Source organism: Gopherus evgoodei, chromosome 3 (assembly GCF_007399415.2).
Source record: "Gopherus evgoodei ecotype Sinaloan lineage chromosome 3, rGopEvg1_v1.p, whole genome shotgun sequence".
NCBI classification, from domain to species: Eukaryota; Metazoa; Chordata; order Testudines; family Testudinidae; genus Gopherus; species Gopherus evgoodei.
The window spans coordinates 219,100,464-219,125,790 of record NC_044324.1 but is presented as its reverse complement, the minus strand read 5'-3'; the positions used below and the strand labels follow the sequence as shown (position 1 = coordinate 219,125,790).

The window sequence follows — 25,327 nt, the reverse complement described above, 5'->3', positions numbered from 1 at the left end:
GGTGAGAGATGAAAGGTCAGGGCGGGGTCGACGGAGCTCGGGCTCAGAACGGCGGCAACATGGCGTCTACGGCGGCTGGGAAGCAGCGAATCCCCAAAGTGGCAAAGGTGCGGGGGGACTAACCCTGTTCCCCCGGGGCCCGGCCATGGGTGTGACCGACCGCGGGGGGCGGCCCGGCGGTGGGGGGGTGTAGGATCGGGGTGCCCGGGGAAAGGAGACGGGGGTGTGCGTGCCTGGAGGGGGAGGCAGAGTGGAGGGAACGGGTGAAAGTTCTCGGGGGTCGGGGTGTCTGTGAGAGGGGAATTGGGGAGAAGGGGAAAAGCGGGGGGCATGGGAATTGGGGAGACCTGTGACGGGCTCGGGGAATTGGGGGGACCAGGGAGTGGGGGGGCTCGGTGGTGGCGGGGAATTGGGGGGACCTGTGACCGGGGGGCTCGGGGAATTGGGGGGACCGGGAGGTGGAGGCGCTAAGGGGTGCCAAGGAATTGGGGGGACCTGTGACTGGGGGAATTGGGGGGACCAGGGGGTGGGGAGGCTCAGGGGTGCCAGGGAATTGGAGGGACCTGGACCCAGTTGGACCAGGGAGGGGGATGAGGGAGAGGGGAAGGTGGGTGTGGTGGGGTCGCTGGTGCCAGTGCTGATGGAAATACTGTAGCTTTTGCATAGTACTCTGCTGCTAGCTGTAACCGTAGAGCATGAGCCCAGCTATCAGTGGGGGCTTCATTTTAGAAACAGTCTCACTTACTTTTTTTTTTTTTTAAAGTACAACACAGTCATGTGTTTCCACCCCCCGCCCCCGTAATAGTTCTCGTGATTGTTGGTTGAAAACTTTTATCTGATCAAACACACATACTGGTGGACCATTATGGGATACATGCTGAGGGATGTTAGTACTAAATAAGGGACATTTCTTAGAATGGTGGAGCATGCTTGTTTCATGGAGAAAAAATGTTATGCTTCCCTATTTTCCTCATCCCATGGTTCCAAAGCAGTTGGAAACTTCTGCTGAAATGACCAGCAGTTAAATGATTAGCAATTGTAGCTATTTAAAATACAAAAGGTCAATTTGTCCATCTCAGAACTACTGGGCAAAATTCTGTCCCCCTGCACTGACTTACACCAGGGTCTGAATGTGGCCCATTGTTGTGCATGTCCCTTTGGGAATGACATGTCCCCTTGGGAAGGTTTTCTCAACAACTAAAAAGGCCAAAAACATGGTTTTCAAATATTTTAAATATTAAGGAAACAGATAAGACCACCAGAAAAGTGCTGGTGTGGAGTTAACACAAAGCACTACTTCCGTTCAACCCATTTATAGTGTTTTCTTTTTAAAAAACAAGTCCAGATTCCATGTACTCACCGTTTCAAAGCCATTTTTAGCTTAAAGAATGTGAAAATAACCCAATGGGGGGGGGGGTGGAGAGGGGCCGGGGACAAAGCTGAACTGAAGGTTACAGATAAGTTATCCCAGCTGTTTAGTCTTGGAAAAACAGCACCTGTGAACCGCTGATGTGGCTACAGCACTAGTAGCAATGTGGGAGACTGAAGTGTACAGAGGGAGGGTATTTTAACTGCCATCAAAATCCCCATGTTTTAATGGGGAGATTGTCTTGTGGATCATTTCCACTCCTATTTCCTATCCCATCACCTCCCTGTGGCAACTACAGCACCTGTTAACGTAGACAAGTAAAATTAGGAAAGTATCAGAAGTAATTTTTTAAGCTATATTTTAATGACGCTTAGTAGCTGTCAGTGAAGAGAAGGAGCCAGTACTGTATGAGCAGCTAACCCTCTCAGTTTGATGGGTTGTATGACACCATGGTTAAAAACACCTGAGCCTTGTCTACACTACAGTTGCCAATGTTGCTACTATTGGTGGAGACTTGTGTCTTTTAATGTAGTCAAGTTATGGTGATTTTCAGTCTTTAGTGTTCAGAAAAGTAATTTGAATTAATGTATCTCCTTAAAATAAATAGGCTTGGAAGGATTCGATTTTAATAAATGTTAGCAATCATCAGTTTTTCCTTCAAGTTATTCCCATCATTAATAAAGTCACAGAGAAGGAAGGTTAAACATATGTTGCAGTATTTTGCTTTCAATCAGGTAATAAATCATGAATAGAAATACAGATTTGCCATGGCATTTTTAAAAATCAGAAGTCAGAGTAGTCGTGGTAAATGTAGTAAAAATCACAGGTTACTAAGTTTACTGTGACTGCTCCCTGAATTTTGATTAACAAAATAATGCCCCTCTCCTTGCTACCTGCAGCAGCACCCTCTGCTTCCAGCACCACAACCCTAATCCCAGTCTGGTGTGGAGGGGAGGCTGGGGAGCAAGCTCACCTCTCTGTTGCAGCCCCTGGTCACGCCAGGCTGGGCCCATCATCCTGCTCCAGGCATTGAGACCTGGCATGTGGGGTTCTTCCTTTTCCCCCCCCATTGGTCAGGTGGGCCAAACCAGAACAGCGCTGCAACCCAGTGCACCAGATCACAGTGTCACTCACTGAAGTTTGCACCCCACCCCTGGTCATGACAGAGCATCTAGGGTGGTCAAACCTGAATAGGGCTGTGACCCGGTGCTCCTGGTCACAACACTCAGGCAGGATGTTGCTGCAGGGTGAGTCATGGACACAGAACCAAGTCACAGGCAAAGGGGAAAATCATGCTGTCTGTGACTTTCCCCCTCACTGTGACAAACCTAATCCTGGAGTACTGACTGATGAAATTAGATGCTGAATCACTGCATCTATGGACATTATTTTGACTAAATACAGATACAGACAATGACCATACACTGAGTTAAATCGTGGCAGACGCTTCACCTCCTTGGTGCCTGATTGACATTGCTGGTGCGCCAAGGCCTACATAGTGCCCCACTGACTGCAGTAGAGCTGTATGTACACACACAGGCTACTGCTCTGAAGCTTTGGGCCAGTTAAGGGTTTACTAGATTTTTTATTTCCTACTAGTGCACATTCATCCACATTAATTTTTTTAAAATACTTATAATTCATAAGTAACAAAAATGGACTTCTCCAATAATTATTGCTAGGTATAATGTTGCTGCCATAACAACAACAAATAATCAGTTATTACTAAGGTGTCTTCTACACCCACGTGGAGCCCCATTGACCCAGACAGACCATTCTTTGCAAGTCAGTTGTCTGACTTTCAGAAGGCTGACCAGAATTGTGACTAAAACTCTGGTCCTGCAAACAGTTGTGCCTTAGGGCTGACCAGAAAGCAAGAATGCTATTTCATGAAAAAAATTCAGCTTTTCAATATCTGGATGAAACCCTGACCATTCAAAAGTGAGTGAGTGTGAGCAAGAGCAAGCCCCCCTCTTTGAGTAGCCAGTGGGTAGGGCACTCACCTGCGATGTGGGAGGACCCAGGTTCAGGTCCCTGCTCTGCCGGATTTCTGCTTTATCTACTACACTGTAGAGCAGTGGTATTCAGTTAAAATTTCTGGTGGACTAAATAAGTCAATGTCCAAATGTTGCCAGGTCAGAGGGCTGTTCAGGTGTTTGCTCTGTAGTAAGCCTGCTACTGGCCACAGGTCGCAACCTTTAAAGAGAGGTATGATGGGTATTATTTATTATTCTCAAAGTAAAAGGCTAAGCATGCCAGTGGATAGGAGTACAACATAATCTTGCAAACAAATTATTATACAAATACACTGTAATGCTATTAAAACATCATGCTATTAATGTTAATTCTATTATAACTATAAAATTAAAATTAGAAGTTCATTCATTTCCTGTGAGTTTAACTTCTAATTCCCCTTTCTTACTGCTTGAAATATTGACACTCTTGCACTGTTCCCCCCCACGCACCTTCCCAAAAAAGTACTCTGCAGTTAGTTTAACTAATGAAAGTACGTCAGTTACTGATCACTTTATGTTCCATAAGCATTTGATTAAGTGCCTGATTAAAAGTGTATCACCATAAGGCGAAATGCATCAACACAGTCCAGTTCCATTGTGTTTAAATGTAAATGAAAATTTTTTAAATTAAATACATGGCATGATGGTAAACATAGGGGAAAATAAACTTAAGTGCATCTGCCCAGTTCCCATCAGTTCTGCCCTGTTGCCTCCCTGCATCTGCCCAGCCCGGTGGTTCTCAACCTATTTAACATTGTGGGCTGCGTATGTACCTCTCTGTTTTATGTGGGCCACATCCACACAATGTATATACTACCTGGATGTTACATAGGCCACAGTTGTGCGCCGATTGGGCCATGGGTTGAGAACCACTGGCCCAGCCCATCCTGCTTCCAGCCTCACTTCTCCTACTGGGTTCTTCACCCCCTGATCCCAGTCCAAGGGGAGGGGGGCTGCGGTGGTATCCCTCTGCCTCCCCCTTCTAGGCAACTCCAGGGGTCCCTCATCCCCTGCTTCCCTGGTTGGGTGTGAAAGGGAGGGAGGAGCCATCCCTGCTTATAGCAGGGAGGGGGTAAAAAGGAGTGGAGCAGGGAGGGGGTAAAAAGGAGTGGAGCTATCTTGAGCTGCAAAGTTCTTTCTGCACCCTTCTCTCCCACCCTTCTTGTAAGCAGGAATAGCTCCCCCCACCCCTTCCTGTGAAAATAGGTTGGGTTCCTGAGGGGTGGGGGAGTGAGCACCACTGTTTCCCGAGGAGCTCTAATTGGCTGCTTTTGAAGGTATGAAGGAACAGCTAATGCCCAGCAGTGGGCCAAACAGAAGTCCCTGGTGGCAGGATCTAGCCTGCGGGCTGCCAATAGAAGAACAGTGCCATAGAGTCAGTCGTTCTCTCTCACTCTGGCTCAATGGATGCAGCTCCAATGGGAGATGTTGAGAAAGACCTATCTGAGAATAGCTAATACTCTGGTGGTTTGGGCAATCAGCTGGGATGTGGGCGACCCAGGTTTAGGTCCCTGCTCTGAATCAGGGAGAGCAGGAATTTGGGTGTTTTACATTCCAAGTGAGTGCCCTGATCATTGGGCTATTGGCTATTTTGGTAGAGTGTTTTTTTTTTGTGTGTTTTTTTTCTGATTTTGGCCATAAATTCCATCTGGGACCTGAAAAAACTTCCCAGTGAAAGTCTACGTTTCTGTGAAAAGTTCTGGCTTTGACAAATCAGCATTTACCAACAAAAAAGTATGCTAAAAAAATTCCCATGCGGTTCTGGCATGCATGTCTTTAGATTTATGAATGTGAATAATCCTGTTGTTCAATGAAACTACTCATGTGCATAAAATTAAGTATATGAGTGTTTTCAGGATAGGAGCCTTACTCTGTATTCCCAAAAATGTTGAAACTCCTGGCTTTATACTGTACTTTTTCCTTAACAGATTATATTCATGCTTTATGTAGTTGTGGTATCTCTAATCCAGTCAATAGTTTATATGACGTTTATATGACATTTTTTTCAGAGGTATGGAGTCACCTGGTTGGCCCCACTTTAAACTTTCTAAATCCAACCTTTTATGAAACTTGTAATATCAGTAGAATGTTTACAGCATTTTTCTGAAAAGCAAAAGAGTTTTTAAAACAAATGAATATTGCTCTTCAGTTTTGAAACTACTGAAAATGTGAAACCAAAGTTCAACAGCCAACATTGGTTTTCATTGTCCAATGCTAAAAGTAAAGAAAGGACATAAATAGTCAAGTTGGAGTTTAAAAATTCTTTCATGCTTAATGTCAAGGAGCTATCAGTAACATAGATAAAAAGTAAAATTGTCTGTGGTATGATTTTTTTACTTTATAATATTTTTTTAAAAATGAGGAAATCATATTCCCAACTTTACATGTCATCTGATAAATAAACGAAGGTTTCCAAATCTATTTTCATATTTAAATTTTCCACCCCCCAAGGTGAGTGGTCACCTTGGTCCCAGATATACTTGCATGAATACACTCCTAGGACTTGTTCCAACATATCCAATCTTTTTGCACTCCAGGCAGGGTTATAGCTTCTGAGTTTGACATTTTTTATGGGGTGAAATGGACACAGTAACAAGTATTTTATATTTGGTGTTGCTATTTCCTGTCTGTTTGCAAATTCAGTTCCGTTTATTCTCAGCCAGTCACCAAATCCTACTCCTTTGTATATTTCACATATTAAATCATTAGGTCAACTCACTTTTTGGGGGTTTTCAGTATTTTATAGGTGTAGAAAAATATAAGATTACCAAAAAAAAGAATTTTTTTTTCTTCTTCCCAGGTGAAAAACAAAGCGCCAGCAGAAGTACAGATCACAGCAGAACAGCTGTTAAGAGAAGCAAAGGAGAGAGAACTTGAACTTCTTCCACCACCTCCGCAACAAAAGATCACAGATGAAGAGGAGCTAAATGACTACAAGCTTCGAAAACGGAAGGTAAGCGCACAAGCGACTTGATGCTCCTGTACAGGACTAAGAAGCTAGCATATTTTTAAACTTTACTAAACGTTTTCATTCATTCTTCATTAACTTCAAAGAGAGAAAATAGATATTCTGTGGTTTTAAGGTAAAATCACAAATAGCTGTTTAAGGGTACTTAACCTGTTCCCTTTAAACAATTAAATGCACAGTTTTTTAGAATTTGGATTTAGTAGCAAATTAACAGTATAACTTTTATTATGATTTTGTATTGGAAACTGTATGTATACTGTTAATAAGTCTATTCATGTGTGCTAGAATCTTGAGAGGTAGGCTATAGAAAAAGGGAAGAAGAGTAAAAATCAGCCAGCAGGAGGGAATAGGGATGTGCTGGCCGCAACTTCCCGCAGCTCCCATTGGCTGGACACAGTGAACTGCAGCCACTGGGAGCTGCAGGGGGCCGTGCCTGTGGATGGTCAATGTAAACAAAATGTCTCACAGCCTGCCAATGGATTACCCTGATGAGCTGCTTGGCAAAAGGGCCGTGTCAACCCCTGGTGTCTAGTGTCTGAATGCTTACTGAAGCTAGTCTCCAAAGGGATGTGAATTTAGAGCCCCTGAATGAGGATTAGAGCCCTGTTGTGCTGAGGGCTATACAAAGGGTTATCTCCATTCATGTCCATCTGTTAGATAGGAATGATACTGTGATGTTTGTTGGACATAGGTTGGGGGCAACCTCTAACGCTGAATGTGCTATCTCTGCTGCATCAAAGTTGTGGAAATGCTTCATTATTTAACTGAAAACTTGCCTCCTGGCATTTGGACACACAAATAAGAGTCATAATATACTTAGTCAAGAAGAGGCAGAGTTCCTAGGCATCTCTCATGGCCTATAAACTCTAATAAAGTATGTGCATGTTATAGATGTTTGGACCATTGGGAAGTATGAAGTGCTGGCATGTCTGATATCAGATACTTCCATCAAGTGATCAGTTTAGAGCCACAAAAGAATGCATGTGGCATGTTCAAATTAATATATTGTCAGTGTTGGGTGCAAAAATTGAGCCCCATAACTTCAATTAATGTTACTATTAAAATATCCAAACAAAGGGTTTTTTAAAAGAATTTTGAATGCTGTTACAATTGTTAGTCCATTGGTGTTACAGATGGATACAGGCTTACAGCTCTCCTATGATCTACACTTATCACAACTCCGGCTACATTTCTAACTGCTCAAGTACATGACTTAGGAAACCCCTTATTCATTTTGATTTCAAAGTTAAGTATTGTAACTTCTGTTTAAACTAATTGTAATACGTTTGGGATTTTTAGTCCAATCTATTGATATCTTGTTTTTGAGTTACCAGTACATCACTCTTGGTTTATAATAGGATCTTTCTGCATAGAGAAACATTTTACTTTTTAAAAAATAAATTATGACTTTCTTCTTAGACCTTTGAAGATAATATAAGAAAAAACAGGACTGTTATCAGTAACTGGATAAAGTATGCACAATGGGAGGAAAGCCTAAAAGAAATACAAAGGTAATTATGAAGATGGGCATCTCTCACATGCCTTCAAGAATATGTGTAACTAATATTGTCAGAGTTCTTGAACTGCATCATAGATGCATTTACTTCAACAATGTTGTTTGCTTTCCAGAGCTCGTTCCATCTACGAGCGTGCTTTAGACGTGGACTACAGAAATGTCACCCTCTGGCTGAAGTATGCAGAAATGGAAATGAAGAACCGCCAGGTTAACCATGCCCGCAATATCTGGGATCGAGCCATCACTACCCTCCCCAGGGTCAACCAGTTCTGGTGAGTTTTCAGATAGTAGAACTCGCTATTTCACCTCTAATAATAAAAACAATTGATCTTTCACTTAGTGAAAAAGAAAAATGTCTGCATATGCAAATACAGTCTTCAACATCTCTGGTGTTTGAGTTTTCTTTTTCTCAGATTCTGCAAGCTAATATTAAAAAAAAGGCTCACATTACTGGAAAGTCCATTCCTCCCCACTCCCCGTTTGGATTGTAATCTCACCAGGATAGGGGTTTGGCATAACGGGGCCTCTGGACAATTCTGTGATGCAAATAATGAATACCACCAAAAGAGTTACCTATAGATAATAATTGTGTTAAGTACATTTCTAAATGGTTTTGTCAATGATAGCTCGTTTGCCGTTTTTAAAGGTACAAGTATACTTACATGGAAGAGATGTTGGGGAACGTTGCTGGAGCACGTCAGGTGTTTGAACGCTGGATGGAGTGGCAACCGGAGGAACAAGCCTGGCATTCCTATATTAACTTTGAACTGAGATACAAGGAGGTGGAGAGGGCACGCACTATTTATGAGAGATATATCCTTTTTAGAACAGTGTGTCTTGCACTTACATTTCGATCCACATTTTACATTTCATCCTTATCCATCTTAAATGCCCATGAATTTGTATGTGACTTTTCTCCACTTTAATTGTATTGTGAGCAACAAACATTGCTGATACCTAGGAGTACACGTGGATGGGAATTTTAATTTACCACAGTGAAATTCAATTAAATGAGTATAAATGTCCTGGAAGAGCTTGTAATTTAACTGTGCCACAATAGGTGTATATTTTTGGCTTGAAAGATGCTGACAGTTTAAGCACTGTAACCAACAACAACAAAAACCAACACACACAAAAACAGTAAACGTTACAAAGCACTGCAGTAAAATGTGGTGGGTCACACATATGAGAGCTTTGGAAGTTTGCATTTAAAAATTGCTATGAGGTAGAGGGTCACTTCTTTCTTCTTAGATATTTGCCCCTCCTTTCTGCCAGAGCTACTAAAAGTTTTTCCTCCTCTTCTCATCTTATATTTTTCCCTTTTTTTATTCACTATTTTTCCTTCCTAAAAACTGTAGGGCCTGAGTCTGAAACCCCCTCTGTGTGGAACACCCCTTAACCCTCTTCTTCTACCGCTTGGACATGTTCTTTGCCTGGTTCATCTTTAACTATTGTTCTCGCATGATCCATGGTCATGTGATCCCTGGGAAGAATGGAATTTGAAGTGGAGAACTGTTACCATTTCCTTAACATTTCTATACTTGTCATTGTGCATCCTGATGTTAAGAATTGGATCAAGTATGCCCGCTTTGAAGAGAAACACAGTTACTTTGCCCATGCAAGAAAAGTATATGAGAGAGCAGTGGAGTTCTTTGGAGAAGAACATATGAATGAGCATTTGTTTGTGGCCTTTGCAAAATTTGAGGAGAACCAAAAAGAAGTAAGGACTTGCTAAAGTGTATTGAACTAATATAAAAATGCAGATGTCTTGGTGAATGTTGTGCTCTGCGTCATTTAGAATTCTCTTTGGCTGTAGTTTCTTGGCATCTTGACTGAGTTCATAGTACTCGTGTGCAGAATGTAGTAACAAGGAGACTTGGTTTTGTTTATATTTGCCTTTTGGTGATATCAAGGGAAACTTATTCTCTTCTTGTTAACTTGAGCAAGATACTATTGCTTGCCATCAGGAGACTTGGGCCCTGATCTGGCAAACACTTATGCATATGAACTAATGGGATTAACTCAGTGGCATTGCTTACATGGGTAAGTTTCTGCAGGATCATGGCTAGAGCCCTGCAGATTTGCGAATATCTGCAGACTATGTTTGTGGATTGGATGCAGATGCAAATTTTGTAATCACACGGGGCTCTAATCATGGCCTAAATATGTCTTTTTACCCAATATATGAGAAACTTGCAGGGATAAACATGTGTCCCAGCTGGAGCATTAGTAACACCACACTAAAAACATCCTAAAAAGTTAAAACGTAACTTAAAAAAATCCACCCACTTAAGAATTAACCCGAAACTTTAAACAAGAGAAGAGAGAGGGTGGGGTCCAACACTGGGAAAAAATAGGACTCAAAATTGTTATTTTATATATGGTGTAAGCTGGATCTTCAGCTGGTGTATCAGCATGGTTCCACTATCATCATGGAGGTACACTAATTGACTCCAGCTGAGGGTCTGGCTCAGTACCTACTTTTCTGCACAGATTTGCCTACAGTACCATGCTTCCTCATCTAACTCTGAACAATGTTTTCTAATTCTGGTATACACCAAACACTGCCCCCTTGTAGAGCTTTTGTGACAAGCTAGGATGCTAGGGAGCCTAAAGAACCCTGTGATACACTGGGTTTCATTGCTCTTGGTTTAAATATCCTTGTCGGATTTATTTTTATAAAGTGTGGATTCACTCTAAAAGTATCAGCTGGAGAGACGTTTCATTAGGAAAAGTGGTACTTAGAGCCAAACATCTTGGTGTACAATTTTCCCTTGTTGATTTGATATCTTTTAGATTCCTTCTGTGTGAACCCTGCTTGCCATAGAATATTTCCCCAAAGCATCATGTACTTGCACCCTTTTATCTCCTACCAATGATCCTTGCTTTGTTTGTCAGATTTCCAGCCCCTTAGAGGTTACCATGCAGATGCTTGTTGTAGGTTCTTATTTGTGGCACAAGGCAGGGATTGTGGCTTATTTTGTTGCTGTTTTTTAACATGGTCATATCATGATTGTTGACTTATCAGCAATATGAAAAACAAGTTTTGCATGTTACTATTAATTAGCCTGATTGGCCTCTAGATGCTCCTACCATTTTATGACCTCATTGTGCTAGGTGCTCTACAAACAAAGTCCTGGCCCTAGAGAGTATCTTGATATGTTTTTAAGGCTTATACAATTACTGTGCAGCAAAGTAGTCCAGAGTATGTTTCTGCTATATTCCCCATTTCATTTTCTCTTTGTAGTAACCCACTGAGGCACCTGCATCTCTGCTTTCCTGTATATTAGGTAAAAGGCTTTTTTCTCTCTTCCTTTCCTTGGGCCTGCTCCTGCTCCCACTTAAATTAGTGGCAAAACTCCCAGTTACTTCTGTGGTGCAGGATCAGACCTTTGATGCTTATTCTTCAATATGCCAGTGGCTTTTGATTTTGCTCCTTTCTTTGATAGCAGTGCCATGCTTTGTAGTGTAGAAGGCAAGTGATATTTCAGCTTCATTGATGGTAGTAATACAATTATTTCAAGTTTTACTCCTCACAGAGTTCCTGAAAGAATGCATGTTAGCCCTGTGATAAAAAAGGCAAAACAGTTATATTTAAAAGTTGCTGTGTACTCAGTGAGAGACTGAAATGTCCTTTACCAAACTAATCTACTTCTAACTATGGATTACGGGGAATGGAAGAAAGGAGATGTTTTATAAAATGTATTACAAATCATTTTGATTTGTCATATGTTAATGTTTTCAGTTTGAGAGGGTGAGAGTGATCTACAAATATGCCCTGGATAGAATTCCAAAACAGGAGGCCCAAGAACTCTTCAAAAATTACACCGTCTTTGAAAAGAAGTTTGGAGACAGAAGAGGCATTGAAGACATTATTGTCAGCAAAAGGAGATTCCAGTACGAAGAGGAAGTGAAGGTAAGTGTTGATCTAGAGGCTTACAGCTGTGTAAACACTTTCCAGTCTCCAGTGCTGAACGGGATTCTCAGGAGTCTAGTGGTATTGAGCACTGCTTTTAGAGGGCATGTGTGGGTCATATGAAATCATTGATTTTTTAGTTTAATCATAACTTATCTGCAAGTTATACAAGTTTCTCTAGAGCTCCTCATACTGCATTTAAAACATCTAGCTGTTGGATTTAAAGGGAATTGGGCTACAGGGGGTACATGTCAATTGAGTGGGATAGATTCAGTTCCACTACATGAACTACAGAAAGGGTAACAAAAACTAGCCTAATCTTGGGTTTCTTTGGGGTTTTTTTAGAACTGCATACTGACTTATTAAATATTTAATGTCTCTGATGATTAAACCTAACAATTCTCTTTCCCTCTCATCTAGAAACTTAAACATTTTGGGTATTTATCAGCTTTGGGGTCTACAGCTTGATGATATCATGAGTGTTTTGGCCCTTAACTTGACATATTCCAAAATTACCTGCTAGGATATGAATTAATTTTTTCTTTATCCACCATGGTGTTGCAAGAAACTGATGCAATGGAGGAGTTATATTTTCAAATTTTTAAGTGGAAAGATTGAGGGAAGGAGTGAAATTAGTGCTTTGATTGTCTTTTCCACTTCTTTTAGTAATTAATATTGCATAGACTGTGACGCCTGCCTGATAACCCATTTAGTCAAATACAAATCAAAACCAGGATTTTGTTTTAGTTACCGTATTTGCAAATTGCACTGTTGCTGATAGTCAGTTATTAGATTTAAGTTAGGTTCATATACTTGTCCACATACATTTACAAAACATCTTAGTTCTTTCTAACTGTGTTTTGGGCAGTGGGGGGAAATCTGGCATGCCCACTTTCTATTAAATGTAACTGTTGAATTGCTGAAGCCATACAATGGTGACAATCCTTTCCCACTCTAGTTGTTCATTTTAACCCTCATGAATCTCTCTGAATAAAAGCTGCAAAAATGCCTAAATGACTTAAACATTTGAACATTTTTACCTTTCATTAATATTTCAGTGAATAATTTAGAAAAACAGATGTATAAGTTTATAGAAGTACACAGTTCTGCTTTAAACTATAGGGAGAGGAACCTGTTATAATTTCATTAATGAAATAGTTTCCCATCCCTTTCCGGAAGGCTAATCCCCACAATTACGATGCATGGTTTGATTACTTGCGGTTGGTTGAAAGTGATGCAGATCCTGATACCGTACGTGAAGTTTATGAAAGAGCCATTGCCAACGTTCCACCAATTCAAGAGAAAAGACATTGGAAGAGATACATATATCTCTGGATCAACTATGCATTGTATGAAGAACTGGAGGCAAAGGTAAAAACATGAGTCTCCTCTTTTTCCACATCTGGCTGTGACGTACTAAGTAAGATGCTGTCTGGTTCTGAGTTTCTAATTAAATAAGCAAAATCTATTGTCTCATTTAATTTGCAAAACTGAAATGGGGTTTGACTTTCTAGACAGAGTTGTTTTTCTCTGAAAAATTAAAATTTCTACTTATAACAGACATTTAAATTATATGCTTATCTCTGGTAATCCGCCATGAACTGAACAGTCAGTTTGTGGAAGTATCCTGTGAAGTTGCTAATGGTACATCCTTCAGCATTTTCCCCAATCCACATTGATAACCTGTTGGTATAGAAAAGTAGAAACAAGCCACCTCAGGCTTAGCTAAATTACCCATGGCAGGCTGTTGTCAGAACTCACATTTTGTGGTAGCATTTTCAAATTCAGTAAAACTACTCTTTAAAAATGACTCTTGCAGGGAATATCTGAAATCCTTCTTACTCTGGCCTCAGACATTAAGTAAATGATATAAGTTACTAGTGGAAATAGAACCTCCTTTTCCATGTTTATAATCAGTCATTTTGTAGTTACTTTAAAGTTTTGTTTAATATGATTACATAGCATCATAGCTATTCTTCTACAAAAAAACATTCCCACTGTAAGGGTAAAAGGTCTGTAACCCTTACCATAATACTTTGGTCTAAAAAGTGGTCTGTACACTTGATCCTAACATTAAACTTTGAAAGGCCAGCTTTTTAGATTTGTGCACACAAATGGGTGGGCAAGTTGTTTGTGGTTTTTGTTTTTTTTTAAAGGTAGTTTAGTTTGCAGAGTTTTAAACATTTAGCCTTAAACATACTCCTCCAAAAATTCCTTAGTTTCAGAATTTAGTTTGTTAAATCAGAATTTTATTAGAGCCATGCAATAATCTTTGTATTTAATAGAATATTTAACCCAGTTCGCTTGTCCTTCCAGGATCCAGAACGAACCAGACAGGTATATCAAGCATGTGTGGAACTCATTCCCCACAAAAAGGTATGGCTTATCTAATGTGTCTAGTGTGAAACCCTGACTGGCTCAAAACACACTATTCAAAATCCTGAAGATTATCTACCCGTGTACTGCCCAGGTCTACATGTTCCTCCCTGGTAACAAGAGAGCAATTGGACTGTTCCCTTCTGAGTCAGCAGGGGATGGAGGGCTCATAGACCCACAGAAGAATCACCAGCATAGACATTAGTCTTTGTTCTGGAATATGAATGAGAGGGTTACTCTGGATTTTGATTAGGTTAGATCAGGGGTTGGCAACCTTTCAGAAGTGGTGTGCCGAGTCTTCATTTATTTACTCTGATTTAAGGTTTCATGTGCCAGTAATACATTTTAACATTTCTGTGAGTCTATAATATATAATTGAACTATTGTATGTAAAGTAAATAAGGTTTTTGAAATGTTTAAGAAGCTTCATTTAAAATTAAATTAAAATGCAGAGCCTCCTGGACTGGTGGCCAGGACCCGGGCAATGTGAGTGCCACTGAAAATCAGTTTGCATGCCGCCTTTGGCACGCATGCCAGGTTGCCTACCCCTGCATTAGAAATACAAACACTGCTTTCTCCTTCTCTTTGTTTTGTTTTTGCCTCTTATGAAGTTGATTCTAGTCCCTTTATTTAAAAAAGAAATATTTAATCAGTAAATAGTGCCTATGTGGGCATAATAGAAGTCTGGTAGATGTTTATGGTATATGAGTAACAACAGGCCAAATGTGCTATGTGTATTTCCTAATATAGGAATTGAACTCTGGGTATTTTTTCACTTCTCTTCTCAGAACATTAAATGTACACATTATTTCACCTTGTTACAGTGATCAAGGTACAGTCTAGCATATTAGTGACTTGCTTAATATTATCCCCATACAAGCCCTGTTTCCTTGTTGAATGAAAAAAATGTTTTTAAAGCTGCTACGGGTGAATTAGAGAGAAGATGCTATTCTGCTTCACAAAATGGAAACGTTTGACAGCGAAAATATGGATGTACATTTTGTTTTTAATTTTAAGTTTAATGTTACAGTTAAAGAATCTTCCCTATATTAGCCTGGTCCATTTGGACTCAAGTCTTTATATTTTTGATTTTCTTTTTACCTAGTATAGATAGTACTAACTTGATTTGTTTTGTTAAAAGAAATTAATTTTAATTTGTGTGTCTATGGCTGTTGGAAACAGTTGTATGTCATATTTCCTCTTCCCTTGTGGCATTGTCCTGCTCTATGCAGTCTATTCAGTTCTTAAAGACATCTCTCAATAGCCTTAATTTGCAAGGTATAACTTTTTTTGTTCCTGTAGAACAGTTTCTGCCAGTGACTGTCACGGGTTCACTCACCAGCACAGCACCCACTGCTGGCCATCACAGGGATTAGCTCTGCTACCCAGTGCACCCTCACCTTTGGTGCCCTGCCCATTGTCATCACCACCTGCTGACTGGCTTCAGTCCAAGTACTGTAGTGTCCTTTTCATGACTTGGCCCTCTGGCCATGTCACCATCCTCATTTTTCTCCCTTCCAGGGGTGGTATCTGAGTTCTATAGTCTAGCCATTTCCCCAGTAGGAACTGGGAGTGGACCCAGGCCTGCACACCACTCTGGGTCCTTATTCCTCTCACTGCTGCTATGTCTTCCTGGGCCACTTCCCCATGGCCCCAGTACCACCTTCGACCTTCCTCAGGGCATTTGGCTGCTCAGTCCTGGAAGCCAGCAAGGAGCTCCCCTTGCTCCATGGATTCTGCCAGCAGTTGCTCTGTCCATGGTGCTGCAGGTCTCTCAGCCTGTTAAAGATGCAGTGTTCACTCCTTGTGCTCGCACTACCAACTGAACCTGCTCTGCTGCCCTGCAGCTCCCTTTTATGTGAGCCCACTGGGCCCTGATTGGTTGCCTCGTACAGCTTCCTTCTAATTGGCTGCTTCCTGCACAGCCTCCCTAGGGCTCCTATTAACCTCTTATCTGCCAGTGTGGGGTGAGCACCCTATCATAATCATGAATAAATTGTTTTTGTCATGATAAATTGTTTTGGATTGTGTAACATTCACCTGTTCAGCAGAATAATATTGTTCATTCAAATAAGACTATCCATGCAGTTACCGTAATATAACTTGACTCTACACAGTCAGTAAAAAACGGAAATAATTTCTGAAACTACATAAGTAGCATTATTTGCTAAAAATCCATCTAAGCCAAATGTATCTTGATTTTTTTTCTTCCAGTTTACCTTTGCCAAAATGTGGCTGTTGTATGCTCAGTTTGAAATAAGACAGAAAAATCTTCCATTTGCCAGAAGAGCTTTGGTAAGTAAAGGAAGGCAAGAGGGTAATTACTGAATTGTCTTTTAGAAACTTAAGAATTTTAAGGTTAACAGAGTTGAAAGAACTTTGAAAAGTCTCTTCTTTACAACTCATCTACGCAAATCAAAATGTCTACGCTTATTTGAGACCTGCGTGTCCCATATATGCGGTTGTGTGTATTTTAAAGGCAGGCATGGCTTTGTTTAGAGGTTTGGATAAAGCTGGAAGTAATGGAGTTCCACTTGTTTCAGCTGAGAAGCCAGAGAATCACCTTTCTGTGCTTATAGAGTAGATGAATTGAAAACATTTTAAAAACCACCCTTGATCTGTGAGAACTCTGAGCATCCAGGTAATAGGACTTGTTTCCTGGGCGTTTTGAATGCAACATCCAGGATAATAGCTAAAGCAATACAAGGACTTTGGACAGTCTCTTACGAAACTGCATCAAGCCCTTGGCACCGAATTTTGTAACACACTAGTGCTTCTCCAAAGATGGAGTTGGCCTTGACAGAAGCCCCTTTTAAATGAAAATCTTTCACTTTCCCTCCACTCTTAGTTTTCCAGTAGTCTTGGTTAAAAACTGAGGCATTTTACTTGTGACCAAGGAAAAGCTAGTCTGGTAATGATGAGTCACTCTTCTTACTGTGAGAAGACATCTGTTTCTTTGCAGATAAAACAGATCAGGTTTGTTGTGTTTTACGGTGGCAGACCTGGGCTTGGGCGTTAATATGAATGTCTTCTCTGGCTGTGTGCGCTGCTTGATCGCTGAAATGCTGGAGGAGCTTTGCCTGCTGAGTTGGACTCTTGCCCTTGGCTGGTAAAATGAAGCAGAGGGTTAAGTCCATTGTGAAGTTAATGCCTCCCTGCAGCAGGACAGTCTGCCATCTGTCCTTCTGTGCTGCTGCTAGGGCTTTTGTCAAGATGCCATCTCTTCACATTGGCATGCTCACCAATTATCACTATCTCTAACTTCCCATTTGGGGGTAGGTGATTTAGTAGGTTCTAAAGAGGTAGTTGTGATCCCATTTAGAAATCTTAGATTTCCTTGACCCTTTCAAAGACCTGTTTTTGATTTGGGTATGTTAGGGAAATTGTGCTTGTTTCCTCGATTGAAAATTTCTTACTAGCTCAACTTGGATAGTACTGGCCACCAGGTTTTGTTGATACCACTCTAGTCCCTGTCTGGTCCTGACGTTGTTGCTGGTATGCAGTTCCATTCTTTCTTCACAATGAGATCCCAAAAGGACAATCAGTCTTCTGTCCAGAGCTTTTCTAGGAGGTATTGCAAGGTTCTGTTCTTTCTCTCTCTCACTCACACATATACAGTCAACATATGTGAGGCTCCTGCTTTTGAGCTGTCCTCAGTATGCAGATAACACACTGTTCTGCCTCATTTTCATTGGGCCCAGGTGGTGTGGGGTCTTTGCTTTCCCAGTATTTGTGAGAGATTAGGAGTTGGATGACAGAAAATTGGAGCTTAATTTGGATAAAACAAAGATAATGGTGGGAGAAATGGAGGAAAGAAGTAGGTGGGTGTAGCATGGGTAGTCATGTGTTGGAACTGATGACTTGATTGGTAATGAACTGAACACTAATGCTAGCTTGACTTATAGCTTCCTTGATTTGTAGTGAGTATATTGATAGGGTGTGACTCTCATGCATTTTCTAAGTGTAAGGAAGGTTTTGTGGGGGTCTATATTGAGGGAGTGTGTGGACTTTGGTTTAAAAAGTCAGTTACTTTAGCTCATGGGCAGAGTGTTAGATACTGGGCGCATTTTATAAATATTTGAATATTTTTGCCTTCATTGTCTCCCTCAGAAAGTGATTGAGGAGGGTATGAGTTGGTTGTTCCAGTATTACAGTCCATTAATGCTGGAGACATATGGCTTGTCCCTTCTTCCCTGTCCTCAAGCACTCCTATCTGAACCTGTTTAATTTGAGAGGTTCTCAAACTGTGAATCACAGAATGCTACCTCTTGGGTTGTCATCATGGCTGAGCACGTGGTGGTGGTGGTTCTACTTGTTTTCAGCTCCTAGAGTTAATTAAAAGGAGCTAAAATACATTCAGTACTTTTCTAAACTTACTTGTCCCGGTAGTTATTACTATAGGCCCCGACGGTTGTTGTGCAATTGTGAGTAGGAGGGGAGGTGCTTCCTGCAACCATATTTATTAAGATGTGGTTCATGCTATGAATATATTTATGGATCCCTTACCTGGAGGATCAGAGGCTGGAGCCATCCTTTGTGGGGTGACCGTCTTGAGACTCAGAAGATGAAGCACTCGTTCACATAAGCTCAGTTTTGAGTGATGAGGTCTCATGGAGAAACATTATAAACGTGAACGCTGTCTGCAACAAGTTATACTTTTTCTATCTTCAGAGCACTAATTAGATACTTTATGCACTTGTTAGTTTTGTAATGGCTGAATCAGTACTAGTTAGATTTCACACTAGTCCTGATTGGAGTAGTCAACAGAAACTGTAGTGAAACAGATTAATTTAAATGCTACTACTGAACAGTAAGTGGACACTAAAAAAAGCACTTCTTCATAGAGATGGCATAAGTAGTTGCTGTTTTTTTCATTTTACAGGGAACGTCCATAGGAAAATGCCCAAAGAACAAACTATTTAAAGGCTACATTGAACTGGAGCTACAACTGCGGGAGTTCGATCGCTGCCGGAAACTGTATGAAAAATTCCTGGAATTTACACCTGAAAACTGCACGTCATGGATTAAATTTGCTGAGCTAGAAACCATTCTTGGTGATACTGACAGAGCCCGGGCAATATACGAATTGGCAATTGGTCAACCTCGGTTAGACATGCCAGAGGTAAGGGGGTAAATGAAGAACTCTGAAGTAACCTATTCAACACACTGCATGGTTGTGGGGGAATCAACTAACCTGCTAATACAGCAGTGGGCAAACTTTTTTGGCCCAAGTGCCACATCTGGGAATAGAAATTGTATGGCAGGCCATGAATACTCACGAAATTGGGACTGGAGTGCAGGACAACATGAAGGCTCTGGCTGGGGGCGCAGGCTCCAGGATGGGGCCAGAAATGAGTTCAGGGTGTGGCAGGGGGCTCTGGCCTGGGTGGGGTGCACGGGTCAGGGCTCTGGCTGGGGATGAGAGGTTTGGGGTGTAGGAGTGCACTCCGGGCTGGGACTGAGCGGTTCAGATGGTGGGAGGGGGATCAGGGCTGGGGCAGGAGGTTGGGGCATGGAGCGGGTGGCTCAGGGTGCAGGCTCCGGGCGGCACTTACCTCAAGTGGTTTCTGGAAGCAGCGGCATGTTCCCTCTCCGGCTTCTCCGCGGAGGCATGATCAGGCGGCTCTACTGCATGCTGCCCCATCCACAGGCGCTGCCCCTGCAGCTCCCGTTGTCTGTAGTTCCCGACCAATAGGAGCTGCGTGGGTGGTGCTTGGGGCAGGGGCAGCGTGCACAGCAGAGCCCCCTGGCTGCCCCTACGCATAAGAGCCGGGGGAGGGCTTATTAGACACATACAGAATGGGAAGAGACTGTCTAGGAAGGAGTATGGCAGAAAGAGATCTAGGGGTCATAGTAGACCACAAGCTTAATATGAGTCAACAGTGTGATACTGTTGCAAAAAAGGCAAACATGATTCTGGGATGCATTAACAGGTGTGTTGTAAACAAGACACGAGAAGTCATTCTTCCGCTTTACTCTGCGCTGGTTAGGCTTCAACTGGAGTATTGTGTCCAGTTCTGGGCACCGCATTTCAAGAAAGATGTGGAGAAATTGGAGAGGGTCCAGAGAAGAGCAACAAGAATGATTAAAGGTCTTGAGAACATGACCTATGAAGGAAGGCTGAAGGAATTGGGTTTGTTTAGTTTGGAAAAGAGAAGACTGAGAGGGGACATGATAGCAGTTTTCAGGTATCTAAAAGGGTGTCATCAGGAGGAGGGAGAAAACTTGTTCACCTTAGCCTCCAATGATAGAACAAGAAGCAATGGGCTTAAACTGCAGCAAGGGAGATTTAGGTTGGACATTAGGAAAAAGTTCCTAACTGTCAGGGTAGTCAAACACTGGAATAGATTGCCTAGGGAAGTTGTGGAATCTCCATCTCTGGAGATATTTAAGAGTAGGTTAGATAAATATCTATTAGGGATGGTCTAGACAGTATTTGGTCCTGCCATGAGGGCAGGGGACTGGACTCGATGACCTCTCGAGGTCTCTTCCAGTGCTAGAGTCTATGAGTCTATGTTGCTGCTTCCAGGAGATGTACGGAGCGGCCCCTGACCCTGCTCCCCAGCTGGAGCTCAAGGGGCGGGACCCATAGGCAATAGTTTGCCCATCCCTGTGCTAGTAGGAACATAGGACTTGTAATGGTATATTAGACCAGTGGTCCATTTAATCCAGCTCAGCTACATCTTCAGCAGGTGGTATACCAGTCCACAATAAACAAGTGTGGCGTAACATGCCTAAGGGAATAATTTTCTAATCCTAAGAAGTTCGTGGTTGACTTGTGTCTGTAGCATGAGGGCTGACACTGCTTATATCTCATCCTAGCTAGTATAATTGGGCATTCTGTATGTGTCTAATTCTTTGCCTCAATATTTCGTAGCCATGTGTTCCAGTTTTAAAAAAAAATTATTGCCTTGGTATTAGATATGAGGTTGCTAGAGTCAGGGTTGTGTAATATCAAGTTTGCGTGCTCTCTCTCAAAATGGTGCAATACATATGTTTGTAAAATAAAATAGCTCTCACTTCTGTTCTTACCAGTTTAGATGCATTGGACACTACAGCTTACCTGTCTACTTTGGTTGCTTGCACATTACTTTTCTGAGGCTGCACTCCAGTGTTTTGTAGTTTCCTCCTTATATAGCTCGTCAGTCTACTAGGGTGTCTTCAAATAATTTGTTACTTATAGGATGTGTCTGTTCAGTTCACCATATTCTCTACTCATGGCCTAAGCTATCATCTATAAACTAATTATATACAACTACATCCCTCCCTTTTCATACCTAGAATATTGTCTCTCTCCAGTTTCAATTGCCTCAAGTTAAAAGTACTGCAATGGCAAATTTAGTGTCTCCCCCACTTATTTCTACAGCTCACTGTTCATTCTGGACAGTGCTCCCATTATTGAGATAGTGTCTGTCGAGCAACTTGTTATCCACATTTCCCATGATAGTAAATGTTCCACATAAGTGTAAGCAGCTCACAGATCCACAAGTTTTGCCTTAGAGCAGAAATCTTGCAGCATCCTCTTTTCAGTTTCCTTTGCCTCATTGTTCACATTTTCCCATTGTTTTTCTGACTCTTTTTGCCTCTTAAATCCCTTTTCAGCCTCTTTCCTCCATCTAAATTCTAATGATTTGATGTCATCTCTTTCTCTTGGAACCCCAATGTTTCATTCAGCCCAGAACCAGTTATTCACTCACTTGTTTGTGATAGTGGGTTCTGTCCTTTGTCCTGTTACGCTTACCTAGAGCTATAGATTACAGGTGATATTATGTGTGACAGTAATACCTAGTACTGCCTCAATGTTTAAAATTATTTGGCTACCTTTCTATTTGGTAACCTCTATACCTAAATTCTTAAGGCTTGTATTATAAAGTGCATTGAACAGTCATAACTTCAAGAGTTTTGAATTTAGACTGACACATTCTCTCTCAGGTTCTTTGGAAATCCTACATTGACTTTGAAATTGAGCAAGAAGAGTATGAGAAAACAAGAAACCTTTACCGCAGATTGCTTCAGCGGACACAGCATGTCAAGGTAATGTTTGTGTAGCCACAATTGATCATACATAAGAACAGCCATACTAGGGCAGACCAAAGGTCCAGCTAGCCCAGTATGCTGCCTTCCAACAGTGGCCAATGCCAGGTGCCCCAGAGGGAATGAACAGAACAAGTGATCCATTCCTTGTCACCCATTCCCAGCTTCTGGCAAACAGGGGTTAGAGACACAATCCCTGCCCATCCTGGCTAATAGCCACTGATGGACCTATCCTCCCTGAGTTTAGCTAGTTCTTTTTTTGATCACTGTTATAGTCTTGACCTTCACAACATCCTGTGGCAAGGAGTTCCACAGATTGACTGTGTTACGTGAAAAAATATTTCCATTTGTTTTAAACCTGCTGCCTGTTAATTTCATTTGGTGGTCCCTAGTTCTTGTGTTATGAGGAGGACTAAATATCATTTCCTTATTTACTTTCTCCAAACCAGTCATGATTTTATAGATCTGTCATATCCCCCCTTAGTCATCTCTTTTCCAAGATGAAAGTCCCAATCTTTTTAATCTCTCCTCATACGGCAGCTGTTCCATACCCATAATTTTTTTTGTCCTTTTCTGAACCTTTCCCAATTCCAATATATCTTTAAGATGCGGCGACCACATCTGCACACAGTATTCAAGATGCGGGAGTATCATGGATTTATCTGTCACTTTCTTAATGATTCCCAGCATTCTATGTGCCAGAATCAGAATCCAGGAAGGAATCTCGGCTACTTCAGTAGTATGGCATTTTAAAATTAACCATCAACATTATTCTGTGGGGACCGTCATGACTCAGGGCATTTGGGAATAAGTAAGGGAAAATGTTAGTATTGCTAAATGACACGCTTAGAGATGAGATGTCTTTATATCTTTCTATTAAAAAAGGATCACTCTGCAGAAGCCCTGGGTTACTAGGACTTAGAGGCTGCTTTGCTTCTTATGCCAGGTTTCCTATGCTTCCCACATTTGGAAAATTATCTTGACAACCCCACAATGGCTATAAAATTAATTTTAAAAAGAGAAAACTAAATCAGTTCTGCAGAAGCATGTCTGTTCTGAGCAGCCATGGTCTCTTTAAAAAAAAGAAAAAAACTGCTCTCAAAAAATTGCAGACACTTTGCCACCAGCTGGCTATTATTTGTGGTCATAATAAACCTGGCTGAATTTAGTGATATCATAGAACTAAATCACAGTGCTATGGCTGGTTGTTTGTCAAAGTGGCTTACAGAAAATGAATTGGGAGTGTTAATCCAGTTTCTTCTGGTCAGGCTACAAAAACTGGCAGAAAATTGAGTAGAAAGACAAAAGATAGAGTGAACCAAGACACTGGTCTTACCACCCTTATAATTTTGTGGGGTCTCTAAGATCGGGTTTGATGCAAGACTTCTGCGAAGACAACCTTCAGCCTTGTTGAAATCACTTCCCCTCTTTAAAAAAAAAACAAAAAAAAAGGAAACAATGGTATTCTGCTGTAAAACCAGAATATTCTTCAATACTAAAATGGGGCTGTAACCAAAATCTTACTCTGACATGAGTTTTGTCTAGCTGGTTGTTTATAATGCTTGAAAAAGTGCTGAAACTAACGTAGATGGTTTCCAGATTGGCCACATCCTGCTGGTTTTTATTTTAATTACATTTTCACAATGAAATTTCCATTAGATTTTGCTCTGCTTTTCCTTTAGGTATGGATCAGTTTTGCTCAGTTTGAACTGTCTGCGGGAAAAGAGGAGAGCTTGCTAAGATGCAGACAGGTATACGAAGAGGCTAATAAAACAATGCGAAACTGCGAAGAGAAGGAGGAGAGACTCATGCTTCTGGAATCCTGGAGAAACTTTGAAGAGGAGTTTGGAACAGATTGCAATAAAGAGAGAGTAGATAAACTTATGCCAGATAAAGTCAAGAAGAGAAGAAAATTGAAGGCTGAAGATGGGGTAAGAGTAAAGGCTGGGAAAATAAAATGGCACCTGCAATCACAGGAAGCTGTTTGTGTACAATACATTATTATAGTGCATCTATGAGACTAAACTTTAATTTAGTTGAACTATACGCATGGTGTTATTTCTGAGAATAAATGCTAAGTGTATTCAGGCTATTCAAATCTCTCTTCTGTCTGCATTCTCCCTTTTAGTTACATGTAAGAGAGGCAGCAACATTAATGGGCAGTGGACTCCATGCCCTACTGATTCCTTAGTTTTAGCAGTCCTCTAATGAATGAAGAATAAAAACCTCAGTTCTGGTTTAACCCTTAGCTCTCATTGCCATGCTTGTTAGAGAGGAGGATTCGGCGTACTCCAGGAACTTAATGTTACTGTGAAAACGTGTTCAGACTAAACAAACTAACTTGTGGCTTGTACTTTTCTTTTTCTAGTCCGACGCTGGCTGGGAGGAATATTATGATTATATCTTTCCAGAAGATGCTGCCAACCAGCCCAACCTCAAACTGCTTGCTATGGCTAAACTTTGGAAGAAACAGCAACAAGAAAATGAAACTGAAGAGATGGATCCAGACAAGGACATTGATGAGAGCGAATCCTAACGCTGCATTTCTCCTCCGCTGCCCCCATGCATTTGATTTTTGTACAGTATTTCATCTGTGATTGACTGAATAAATGTATTTGAGTAACTTTTTAATGCTGCTACGTTGTTAGAAAAGTGCCAAGCAGGTGACCCCTTTCCCAGGAGACTGCGTATGAACCTTGTTTAACACTTTCTAAATTCTCCCTAAATTCCTTTTCACAGTCTCTGATCGCAGTAGCTGGAAATGGAACACATACAGTCCACTTGTTTTCTAAGCCTTCCACAGGGGACTTAACCCTTTCATTATATGCCAGTGTGCAGATGTTAAATTTTTTTCAGTGAGTTAAATATTTGCCCACCCTCTCTAGCTTTAAAGCTAAAGGTCAATTTGAGTTTAATAACATTCCATTCAGGTAGAAGTTTCCAGGGAGGTATTGGACTGGGGCCATGGCTACACCATGGGGGTAAGTCAATCTAACTCATGAATTACATAGCTTAGGTTGACTTACTGCAGTGTCTACACCACGCTAGGTGGATAGGAGACATTTTCCCATTGACTTACCTTATTCTTATTGTTCATTCCAGTGGAGTACCAGAGTCACTGGGAGAGCCTCTT

The 25,327-nt window shown here is 41.3% G+C and overlaps 1 protein-coding gene across 1 annotated transcript; it reads left to right on the top strand.

The window, feature by feature from the left end:
• The first annotated feature begins 2 nt into the window (after positions 1-2).
• On the top strand, positions 3-24,825 carry CRNKL1 (crooked neck pre-mRNA splicing factor 1). The gene is made up of 14 exons (XM_030558119.1): positions 3-107; positions 6,185-6,337; positions 7,772-7,863; positions 7,982-8,140; positions 8,515-8,681; positions 9,410-9,588; positions 11,614-11,784; positions 12,964-13,155; positions 14,101-14,160; positions 16,375-16,455; positions 19,043-19,282; positions 22,093-22,194; positions 23,877-24,125; positions 24,563-24,825. The coding sequence occupies exons 1-14, from the start codon at positions 9-11 to the stop codon at positions 24,728-24,730; spliced, it is 2,112 nt and encodes a 703-aa protein (XP_030413979.1). The 5' UTR covers positions 3-8; the 3' UTR covers positions 24,731-24,825.
• The last annotated feature ends 502 nt before the right edge of the window (positions 24,826-25,327 follow it).

Bases quoted from the DNA above. Each gene is read 5' to 3' on its own strand.
- CRNKL1 (XM_030558119.1), top strand. From the start codon at position 9: ATGAAAGGTCAGGGCGGGGTCGACGGAGCTCGGGCTCAGAACGGCGGC. The intron at 8,141-8,514 runs GTGAGTTTTCAG...CCGTTTTTAAAG, and splicing joins CCCAGGGTCAACCAGTTCTG to GTACAAGTATACTTACATGG. The intron at 9,589-11,613 runs GTAAGGACTTGC...TAATGTTTTCAG, and splicing joins TTGAGGAGAACCAAAAAGAA to TTTGAGAGGGTGAGAGTGAT.